Source organism: Octodon degus, unplaced genomic scaffold (genome assembly GCF_000260255.1).
Source record: "Octodon degus isolate 3935 unplaced genomic scaffold, OctDeg1.0 scaffold00125, whole genome shotgun sequence".
NCBI classification, from domain to species: Eukaryota; Metazoa; Chordata; class Mammalia; order Rodentia; family Octodontidae; genus Octodon; species Octodon degus.
In genome coordinates this window covers 9,148,565-9,160,856 of record NW_004524701.1, presented here as the reverse complement: position 1 = coordinate 9,160,856, position 12,292 = coordinate 9,148,565, and the positions used below count along the sequence as shown (strand labels likewise).

The 12,292-nt window shown below is 36.5% G+C and overlaps 1 protein-coding gene across 1 annotated transcript in view; it reads right to left on the bottom strand.

Moving 5' to 3' along the window:
• LOC101587879 (ATP-binding cassette sub-family G member 2-like) overlaps positions 1-12,055 on the bottom strand; it is a 65,537-nt gene extending 53,482 nt beyond the window's left edge. Inside the window, exons 1-5 of the mRNA XM_004640650.2 lie at positions 11,837-12,055; positions 7,421-7,480; positions 6,058-6,172; positions 5,226-5,378; positions 4,943-5,085 (exon numbers count right to left, since the gene is read on the bottom strand). Coding sequence (XP_004640707.1) covers positions 4,943-5,085; positions 5,226-5,378; positions 6,058-6,172; positions 7,421-7,480; positions 11,837-12,039 — 674 coding nt within the window. The 5' untranslated portion in view covers positions 12,040-12,055. The remainder of the gene's footprint in view (positions 1-4,942; positions 5,086-5,225; positions 5,379-6,057; positions 6,173-7,420; positions 7,481-11,836) is intronic.
• Positions 12,056-12,292: the final 237 nt, after the last annotated feature.

Sequence of the window (12,292 nt, the reverse complement as noted above, 5' to 3'; positions counted from 1 at the left end):
AAAAAAAAAAAAAAAAAGATAGCTCAGTGTACTAAGTGCCTGCTTAGGCAAGCCTGAGGATCAGGGTTCAGTTTCCAGTACTACAGGCCAGCCCCACCACAAGGCACACTGAGCTTGCCACCAAGACTAAGTGTAGTGGCACACTCCTGTAATCCCAGCACTGGGGAAGCTGAAAGCAGTAGGATCACTATAAGTCCGAGCTGCATGATGACACCTTGTACCCAGTACTAAGGAAGGAAGGAAGGAAGGAAGGAAGGAAGGAAGGAAGGAAGGAAGGAAGGAAGGAAGGAAGAAAGAGTGAGCTTTGGTACTTTAATTAATCCCTGATGTTAAGTATGCCCAGAGGTCCTTGAGAAGGATAGATTAGAGCTCTGGTGGTGTGAGGAGAGAAGGTTGGTTTGCTACACAGTGCAAGACAAAAAAGCATACATCCAGTGAGAAACAATAACATGACAGTATTCTATACATTTTTGTCATACTCTAATAAACACAGTTAATGCAGCTACAGATAACATACTGGATATGTTTTTATGAATGTCCTGAATTCCAAATTTGGGATCATCACTCACAATAGAACAGATACCTCAGATGTAAGGTGTTTAAAATTTTATCCATCTTCCCATTTTTCTCTCATAACCAACAGACTTGCTCCTAAAGGCATGTGCATGAAGGGAAGCAAAAGAGTGATGTAAAGTAGAATCAATCAAGTGGCTGGTAGTTTAAAAATGAAACAGAAAGTTTTCCACAAATGAACAGAAGGAATGACCAAAGTGATTGAGAGACTGGGCTATTAAGAATTGAAATCACAATAATGTTTCGGTTCATGAATGTTTCTTTTCGCAAACAATTTGGTTTGATGAACAAAAGCATTTGGCAAAACTGTGCCTCCTTTGCAAACTCTGCATCTGGTAACATTGAGCCTTATGGGGAAATTTGATCTGGTTCACCACCAATTTGGTCGGTAACTAAAACTGAGGAATAAATTAAGTTCATTAACTGAAGTACTACTGTACCTGACCGAGAAAATAATTAAATAGTATTGAGATAACAAGATCTGTGCTCAGTATCTGAAGTCACATTTAAAAATAACATTGAACAGAACCCCATATATGCAGGAAATACAAAGTTCTAAGAATCGACAGATGGTTTTATATTAAATTAAAAATCTTCAGCACAACAAAAGAAACAACCAACAAGGTAAAAAAAAAAAAGCATACAGACTAGGAAAACAATTTTGTCAGCAATTTCTTTGACAGAGAATTCATATCTACAGTACATAAAACAATAAAAAAATTAGGCTCTCAAAATAAAATACTATCAAAAATGAGAAAGCAAAATTAATAGCCATTTCATAGAAGTACAAATGACCAATAAATAAATGGAAAATGCCCAACATCTCTGGTCATTAGAGATATATAAGTTAAAGATTTCATCTTACTAAAAATGTATGATCATTAATAAGTCAAATAACAAGTGGCAGCAAGTTTGCAGGGGGAAGAGGAAGCCTTCTACACTGTTGGTGGAAAGTAAAATAGTACAAATAGTACCAAAATTTGTACAGAATCGGGCAGAGAAATAGGAACTGATGCGGAGGTACTCAGAACTCTGGGTAATTTAGCTTGGCCAGAGGAATCCAGGTGCCTGTTTCATTCTTATATACAAAGTGTAGCACCTGGAACCTGACAACTGGCCTAACCAGAGAAATTCCCAATTTATTATTTGTTGTTATTTAAACTATAGACTTTGCTCCTATGTATAAAAGCAATAATACCAAAGTTTGCCAATTTCTAAATTTTGCTTGATGTTTTCATAATTACTCATTCTACTACTGTAGCTAGAATATCATATCTGTTTTAATCATTTGTTCTCCCTTGGTAACAACATTGGGAAGTGTTGGAGTAATAATCTTAGCACAGTCCTATACCTAAAGAAAGAGGACAGTGCCAAACAGAAACCAACATCCCACTCTCAATTAATTGGGAAGTCAGGATTTTTTTAAAGAGTTGATAATAACTTTATTCCCACTAAAAATGAATACATATTGCTACATGTATCAAATGAATGTCACTGATAATACAAGCAAGCAAAACTTGGGTTTACTCCAGGGAAAAGCTTTCATAATCTCTATAGAGGAAAGCATTACAGCAAGAGATGGCAGACTGTTCCCTGAAGAGCTTGCAGTCCCGATGGGTGGATAAAACATGCATACATAAAGTGATTGGGATTCATTTCCTCCTCTGCCTCATACATGAGTTAGTTTACCAAAAGTGAGTGTAGGGAAGTCAGGATCTTGAAACAAACAAAAAGCATCTTCTCTGACACACAGAAGATGTCACTGAACAATAGAGTTTTCCTAGAGTAGCCTTGTCAAAAGAATGCAAAAGTCACATTGAACATTAGCCAAGGCAAGGTGAATACAGTCATCCAAAGAGTAACAAATGACACAACAGCCTACTGCACAAAATGGGACATGAATAGGGAAGCTAAGAAATATCTTCTATCTGTAGAATGTCAATTATCACATGTTCACTACAAAGGTAGGAACTATTAGCTGATGCTAACACTTGTGGGAGGAATTTGATGAAGATCATGTTGAGTACATAGCCTATTATCTCACTCATAAGGCATTAATCAATTCCAATGTGAAACAATAGAAATGTCTAAGCAGAGAAAGCAGAGGACACCAACAATATCAGATGATCAAGGTATGCACCACCAGTGATAGGAGCAGCCTCTTCTGTGTTGCAAAAGAACGTGGCAATGTCTCATGGCCTGAATGAACTCTAAGGTAGATGCAGCCAGTGACTCATGAAATGTTCTAAGACTACAAAAACTTGAAAAACAAGACAAGACCAGGAGAACTGTTTCAGAGTAAGAAAATCTGAAAAGATGATGACAAAAATAACAACCAAACTTCCTGAGAGGATTCAGAGAAAAGGACACAGAAACACTGTAGTGAGAGTGCTGGTGATATTGGACTGCAGCTTGTGGTCTGGATGGTGATAAAACCCTGAGAGTAGTTAAGTTTCTCTCTGGGAGGGTGGGACAATGGACTTCCCTTGCCACTTGGAGCTACATGCAGCAGTATTGGCATGGAGAAAATATGAAGTGGGATCAGAGAGAAAAGAAGACGCAGCAGATAGAGGAAAAAGTAGTAACTGGAGAAATTGATAAGGAGAATAGGATTTTCTTTGTACAATATATTCTTGAAGCATTTTGACAGTTAGATATTATTTTTATTAATTTTAAAGAAGATACACAAATTTAGAATTTTTTCCTATAAAAAGTTCTTTTTTTTCCCATAAAAAGTTCTTACCACAGACTTATATCTTAGTTAAAGGAAATGCTGGGGGCCCACTGGTTAGCTCAGTTGTTTAAGCTCCTGCTTATGCAAACTCAGTCAGGTGCAGGATACTGTGGTCCCATCCCAGCTCCACATGTCTTACCAGGGCAGCCTGTGCCAGCCAAAAAAACAAATCCTTCTCAGTTTTTCTGAGGGGATTTGACTGACCTTGTCAGATACAAACGTTACATTTTTTTCTTATGTAGGTCTTGTTTTATCTTGGTCTTAACCATCCAGCAGAAAAGTATAAAAATGAGGTATAAAAAGAAAAGCCATATTAATATGCTGAGCTGTAAAAGGCTCAAGTCAACAACTTCTCATAGTGCCAGTCATGTCGATAACCCACTACTATTATGGACTACTGGACTATATTGGATTACTTTGCTGAATTCATGCACCTACAATATTTGAATGGCAACGGAATACCCATTTCTGACAAAGCTAAACAAAAAAGGGGGAATAAAGGAAATGCCATTTCTTTTATGTGATTCTTCCATTTATTCAGGTACCAAGTTTTGGAAATCATTGTCTCAAACATGACACCACAGGTCCCATTCCTGAGCTAATTCTGCTGGCTCTGTCTTCAGAACAGATCTAAAATTCACCCTCACCTCAGCACCTTACCCTGACCATCCTAGTCAAGGCACTGTCACATCTCAACACCATCCTTCCTAGTGTGCTTGCACTCACCAATGCCCAACTTTATCACCCTTCTACCTCTCCACAGCTTCCTTTCCTCTGCTCTAGAACTCTGAAAAGATTTCCAAAATCCCTTAGGGACAGTAAAAACCATCCTTCTCACAGTGGTCTGTAGGGTTTCTGTAATCTGACACCAAAGAATTTAACTCACATTCTATTTTACATGTGATGTGCTGAACTGTGTCCTTCCCAAAACTCATGTGTTGAAGTCCTGATACCCACTAAGTCAAGACTTAGACAGAGTTTGCCAAAAGGTAATTCAGGTAACATGAGGTAACTGAGTGAGTCTAATCTGCCTTGAGTCCATGTAAAAAGAGATGTCACACAAACACAGAGGGAGATGATGGCCACCCACAAGCCAATGACAGAGGACTCAGAAGAAACATTCCTGAGGATACTTTGTTCTCACAGTTTCAGCCTCCAGAGCTGGAATAACACTAACATTCATGATTTAAGTAAGCTAGTCTGTGGCATTTTATTAGGTCAGTGCCCTAGTCAAGCTCCCTTACATTTAGTCACTGGATTCTGTCCCTTTGACCTCTTCAATGTCCCACAGAATAGATCTGCTTGGCCCTGGGCCATTGTCTCTTCCAACTAGAGATCTCTCCTGCCAGTTACTGCCTGGTCTCTGTTGCTTTCTCACAGCCCACACATCCCAAGCTTGCGATCTTTTCTTGCCCTTCTTCTACTTAGAGCAGCCCCCCAAAACCAACACAGTCATCCTTCCATGTGCTCCTGTTTTGTTTTTCTTGATAGCACTTCTGTGTTAGCTGACTGTTTCCCTCTAAGGAAAAAGCAAATTGTGCTATTCCATGCTGAGTGTCTGCATCAGGGATACTGGGTAAACACACACACTCAGGTAGTAAATAAATGAAAGAACAAGATCCTCACTGCATTTACCTCTTCAGGAGTAAAAGCACAGCATGTGCCGTGCTAGAGTCTAAACCATTAGTGGGCTCATCCAGGAACAAGATAGAAGGGTCAGTGATTAGTTCCATGGCAATACTGGTCCTTTTCTTCTCTGCTCCAGACAGATCACCAACCTAAAACAAAATATTTTTTAGTAACAAAAATGACTGAAAATAAGTCTTCCTCTTCAAATCATTTTTGTCAGAATTTTGTCACAGCAAGGAAACTTGAACATGTCCAACTATGATTCTTTCCAGTTGAATTTACATATTACTTTGGAATCTGCAACTTTATTCAGATCCAGGTCTTCAATGACTTTGTTAATCCTCTCTTCTTTTTCAAGATTTGTCACAGTCATTGGAAGTCGCAGAGCTGCCGAGAACTGTAAGTTTTCTCTCACTGTCAACGTGCTCATCATGACATGATCCTTAAGACAAAATGGTGTTTGAATAAGATAGTCTCAATTATTGTAACTGTCCTACTAACCTGTTTTGAAATTGTCTCATTGCTATTTCCTTCTCAATAAAGTTAATATAAAAATGAAAAAAAAGATACACAGTCTTTAACAAGAACATTAAGGCATATATAATTTAGACTGTATAGGTAATGAAAATGTAAAACTACCATACTCAATGAAAAGGTCTAGCTAATTGTGAACTTTCAGTTCTACAGGTAGCAATGCCCTTATATACAGACAGCTACAGTACTGTGAAGTCATTGCCATCCTTCATCTGCACACTCTGAGACAGCACAAAAAATTATGATGACTATAATTAGACATTTCCAGGCTTCTTTGTACAACAATTTGCCAAAGATATCTTTAAGGGAAAAGACAAAGGTCCTTTAGGGAAGGTACAAAAGGGCAACAGCAGACTCTTTTAGAAATAATTATAGCTAAAATTGATGCTCCTGCCCTATTAGGGTCATATTCCAAGTACTCTGTTTTTCCACTTAAAGTCACCTTCAGTCTAATGGTGGATTACGGAATGCTGATGTGAAGAGCATGCCACGCCATCCACTAGAATCACATTAAATAAACTACATGCCAAGGCACTTGCCCACACAGAAACAGAGGAATTTTATAGGGTGAACCCACTGATACTTACTTGTACTACATAACTTGAATGACATTTAAAATCAGCAGGATGAGGTGCTCCATTTATCAAAACATCTCCAGATAATCCATGTGGATCTTTCCTTGCTGATAAGACATCTAATAATCTAAAAAGGAAATAAATGTAGGATTTTCTCCCTATAACATGGGCCATGTCCCCATTACTGTGAATTCAAATCTGCTCAAGTTAGCATATGAACTAGTAGGAGCTGAAGAGATGTCTCAGCAATCTAAGTACCTGACTGGCAAGCATAAGGACCTGGGTTCAATCTCCAGTACCACATGCCATGCTGGCCCTATGACCCAAGCACACCATGGTGGCCATTGAAATCAGGCATAGTGGCACATGCCTATAATCCCAACACTGAAAGGGCTGAGATAGGAGGATCACTATGAGTCCGAGCTATATAGCAAGACCCAGTACCAAATAAACGATTAAAAAGCAAAAGAAAAATGAACTAGTAATGGTATTCTATAGTTTATCTAAAATCAAACATTATTTATTTATTTATTTATTTATTTATTTATTTATTTATTTTGCTGGCTCAACCCACCCTGAGGGTGAAACTGGTGCAGTTTGTGGTGCTGAGGATCAAATTGTGGTCCCCTGCACCTGCATAAGCTTGCCTAAGCAGGCACTTTAGATCCCTGGGCTATCTCACTGGTTCAATAATTTTAATACAAAAACATTTATGTAGTAATAGGTATATATAGTTGAATGGCCACTTTTCTTTTCTTTATATGCTACAAGAAAGTCCCACACCTTAAAAGCAAGATATCAAAAAAAAAAAAAAGCAAAAAAAAAAGCAAGACATTGACTTATCAGCATAGACCTCCCAAATGACCTCTTGCTATCTATGTTTGGTGGCTTCAATCCAGGAAGTGCACTCTCTTTTCTCAGATTCAGGCCCTCACTTAGAATTTCTGCTTTTTATATTCAACTCTACTTTTTATATTACCCCTGTCTTTTCTTTCTGCCTTAGAGCACCCTATGTCCCATTGTTGTACACCACTAACTTTATAAACTTCTATTCATATAGTTTATCTACGACTTTCATTCTTTCACATAAAGCAAAATCTGACCAGCTGCATGCTATCCACAACTCCTAGAACCAGCTTGGTCATGTACAGCAAATTCTTAACCAACACTTGCACATGTAGAAGTGATTTCTTTTTTTCTTTCTTTCTTCTTTTTCTTCTTCTTCTTTTTTTTTTTTTCATAACAGGGGATTGAACTCAGGCCCTTGCACTTACCAGGTAAGCACTTATTCTACTGAGCCATCTCCCTAGCCCCTATTTGTAAAAGCAAGCAAACTGCACAGAAAAGGCCTACTGATATTTTATGTTATACTCACACAGATTTGCCTGCTCCTGCAGTTCCCATAATGGCATTCAGGCCTGGTTTCATGATCCCACTGTAAACAGAATAATATCCATGCTTATCATTCAATTTTAAGCTACCTTATTTTAAAGCCCCAATCCAGAAAGTGGCATCCGAGATGAATACACACTTTTAAGAGGATGAAATTAAAGAAGCGAATAAATATATGAAAAAATGTTCCACATCACTAGCCATCCATGAAATGCAAATTAAAACAATACTCAGATACTATCTCACCCCAGAAAGAATAGCTATTGTAAAGAAATCAACCAACTACAAATGTTGGAAAGGCTGTGGGGAAAAAGGAACCCTTCTCCACTGCTGGTGGAAATGTAGACTGGTGCAACCATTATGGAAATCAATGAGGAGACTCCTTAAAAAACTAGGACTGGAAATCCCATTCAAACCAGCTATCCCCCTACTGGGAATTTTCCCAGAGGAACTGAACATCTCATATCATAGTGATATAGTTGCAGCTATGTTTATAGCAGCACAATTTGTGATAGCCAAATTTTGGTAATAACCAATTTGCTTATCACCTGAGGAATGGTTGTAAAAGATGTGGCATTTTTATACAATGGAGTATTATTTAGCTATAAAGAATGATAAACTCAAAGCCTTTATATTTAAGTAGATGTCACTTGAAGATATATTCATAAGTGAAATAAACCAGACTCCCATCTGTAAATATCATATAGACTCCTTAATGTAAGAACTCAAAAGAAGAAATAAAAATAGAAAGGTATGACACAATTTAAAGGAAAGGAAGAACTTAAGGATTAGACAATGAAGAGAGGGCAAGGAGAAAAGTTAGGAAACATGACAGGGGCAAAGCCATACATTGATATGCACAAGATGATTAAGGCAATGATCTTGAGAGTCCTCAGGAGGTTTATGCAACTAGCAGTTAATTGGAAAGATTCTCACCCTGACTATATATGCTGATACCTGTGAACTAACTGCACAGAAGATAGCAATGTATAATACTAAGGTCATGCTTGGAATGCCTGTCATTCTGGTCTTCTAAATACGTACTTTTGTCATATCATACCAATTACAGCCATACTGTCTCTCAAGTAGATGTTTATTTTAAAAAAGGTAATTAATGAAAACTAGAGACAAAAAATTCATTGGACTATCCTGCTACAGTGCTGTATATGGTTAGATTTCTAAATTTCTGTGTAAAAATATGTAATTGTTTATTTCTATTTTTTAAAATACTTTTTCTCTATATTCTGTAGGGACTTAAAAGTTTAATATATCCATACTTGATGGAAAATACCTGTTCCATGTTATGTCTAAGATGTTTGATATTTAGATATCAAACTTAACTAGTGAGTTTAAGCTCAACCAATTATGTTGTAAGGTAGTAATAATAAGCTTCTCTTTTGGATGGTTAACAACTTAAGTGTGAAGACCAAAAATTAGAGAAAAAGAAGGGCTGCAAGGACAGCCAACATTTTGACCATTGCCTTTCTGGATCAGTGAGGACTCCTGACATAGGGGAATTGTACTGTTACATCTTATAACTCAGTTGTGTCCCAAACTTACTGATCAAGGAGATTATGGGGCCACAGAGAAAAGTGATTGATGATGTAGAGTGTGCCTAAGGAGGGTCACAGGGACAAAAAGCATTCTCTCGGGCTTTCACAGAGAGCAAATTGGCCAAGCAATGGCCATGAGTTATCCACATGGTGACACTGACAAAGATCTACAAACTGCGGTACAAGGTTTCAGGGTAAATCCTGAGGGGATTTGACTCACCTTGTCAGATACAAAGGTTATATTTCTTGTTATATAGGTCTTGTTTTATCTTGGTCTTAACCATCCAGCAGAAAATTATAAAAACAAGGTATAAAAAGTAAAGCCATATTAATAGGCTGAGCTGTAAAAGGCTCAAGTCAACAACTTCTGACTGTGCCAGTCCTCCGAATAACCCACTACTATTATGGACTACTGTACTATATTGGAATATTTTGCTGAATTCACACACCTACAATATTTAATGGCAATGGAATATCTAGCTCTGACAAAACTAAACAAAAAAGGGCACACAAATAAAGGACCATTTTTTATCTGTATATACAAAATAGTTAGGATAGATATTCAGTTACTTTCTCTTAATTGAATGCGTCGAAAGATTTGTACTAATAGTGTTTGTGGACAGGATATCATGTCTGTACCTTCTAATAATTATAACCACTAAGAAGAGAACAATATGCAATGTATTAATTGTTGAAATTCTCCTATTAACCGCTTTTGAAATTGTCTCATTTCTGTTTCTCAATAAAATTATTAAAATAAATAAATAAATTATTAAATCAATATTCTTGTAAAGAGTATAGGGAAGTTCCCTGATGATTATATGATATCCACCCATCTTCTGGAATGAATTTTTTTTTCAGCAGAACTGGGGATCGAACTCAGGCCTTTGTGCCTGGCAAGCGCTTATTCTACTAAACCATCTACTCAGTGCCCTGAATATTTTTTTTTTCAAGAGATTTTCAGCACTGGAAAGAAAAGACTCTAATTCTAGATATGCTACCAAGCTAAATATTGGAAAAAGATATATCATAAAAGAAAAAAATCTTTTCAATTGACATGATCAGATTCTGTTTTATCTTTTTTGCAAAAGGAAAGAAAAAACAAAAATGCAAGGGAAAATCAAGATTGTCATCAGTTTTCCTTTCTGAATCATGATGTTATTATCAAATAAACCAAAAGTAAGTTAAGGAGAACAACCCTTCCCACAGCCCAGAGACTCTAATTACTGGTAACAGGCACACTGAAGTCATAAAGACATAGACTTGTTCATGGATCTCTAACCAGAGATTGGAGTAAGTGAATCCTGACTGTCATTGCCTTCTTGCTTATAAAAGTTAAAGCATTTGTAGAGAATTGGGTTGATAGCTTGGCAGTATAAGCATCTGCCTGGTAAGTGAAAGTTCTCAGGTTCAATCCCCAGTACTGCACCCTGTGCCAGCCCCTGGCACTCCATGTTGGCTACTGAAACCAGGCATATGGTGGGACAAGCCTGTATTCCCAGTTCTCGGGAGGCTGAAACAAGAGCATCACTATCAGTCCAAGCTGTGTAGTGAAACCCTGTATCAAATAAATAAATTGCTTTAAAAATTAAAGAATTGTAGATTTGACTGATTATACAAGTAAAAGGAGATGACATCCATTTATAAAAATGTATACTACTAAGCCATAAAAATGATGTGAACTTTGAAGAGATGAGACACATCTCAAATCATCAATTTACATTCCACCCTTTTAGCTCAAAATATGAAGAGATAAACAATTGTGATTATTAATTTCAGAAAGTTTTTCAACTTTTTAGGAATCATATCTTTGAGCAACCTCAAATATACATCTCAATAACATAAAAAAGTATGGTTTCAATTTTCTAGAACTTAGAAAAACATTAACATCTCTAATGGATAACATCTCTGAACTAACATATACCAATGAGCAGGTTCTATACAAATGCTCATTTGCCTCCCACAACTAGCTCTCAATTCAACATCAGGCTCTAAATGATGAACTCACCGTTGGATTAAAAAAAATCATAACTACTAAATGCTTCTAAACACAAATAACTGCACATATTTGAATCCTAAATTCTCATCAATTTTGACTTCCAACTGTGTAACTTAAGCTAAACTACAGTGACATTACAAATATTTTCTATTTGCCTGTATAACAGAGAAATAATTGAGTTTATTATAGTCCATAAATGGTTATAAACAGGCAATTCATTTAAAACAGGTCTATTCTAAAAACAAAGTACCTCATACTATAATTGTAACATTACCATTACTAGAACATAAAGCACATACAGGGCACACATTAGTAACTGTCCCTATCACCAGCAAGTGTATTACACAGACCAAAAAACTGAAGTACAAAGGTTATAATTACATTATCATAATCAAAAAGATCATGATAGTGATCAAGATAATTTGCTAATTATACATCAGTATTGCTTCTCATCAAAATGTAAGACTTACCCAGAAAAAAGCTAAATAATAAATTAATTATTCAGATTTTTAAACCAAGGTCAATGCACACAGAAATACCATTTTTAAAAATTTTTCAGTTCCTTTCAAAGTTAAACATACTCCGCTCAAAGCACAACAATCATTTCATTCCATGCTTGGAAATGAAACCAGTTTAGTCAACAATAATGAAAGTATTGTCTAAATATTTATACAAACACATGCACACAATGTTTCCAGTAGCAAAAATCTGTGAATTTCACTATAAGTCATTAAGTGGACCTTTCAAAAGTTCACACAGGGAGTTAGCTCAGTAGCATAAGCACCACAACTGCAAGGTCCAGAGTTCAATCCCTGGTACCTGAAAATAAAAAAGTTCATGCACACACCTGATATTTGATAATATTTCTTTCTCAACTGTTTTTTGACCAGGGAGAAAGCCACTCTTCATTTTTACTTGATAGGAGAGGTTATGAAAACTTAACACAGTCCTTTCATTACGTGTCTTCAGGTCACTTGTAGTCATTGCAGGAAGGTCTCTGGTGTTTCTTTGTAATATTGGGATATAAACCTTGTCACTACTGGAAGACATCTGGAGAGTTTCTGCCTTTCTGTAGAGGGAAAAATAATAATAAAGCAATAGTCCCAATAAATGAGATTGTAAACATCAACAATAATACATTTTAAAGTCTATTTTAAACTGTGTTGTAATCGGTAGATTCCTTCTCAATGAATAGCACACATTACTGTGGTAACAATCACAGAAACTATAATTGGAGGCAGACATAACTTTAAATATGTACCTAAAAATAGACTTAAAATTCTTTAGAATAAATGGTGCCCTG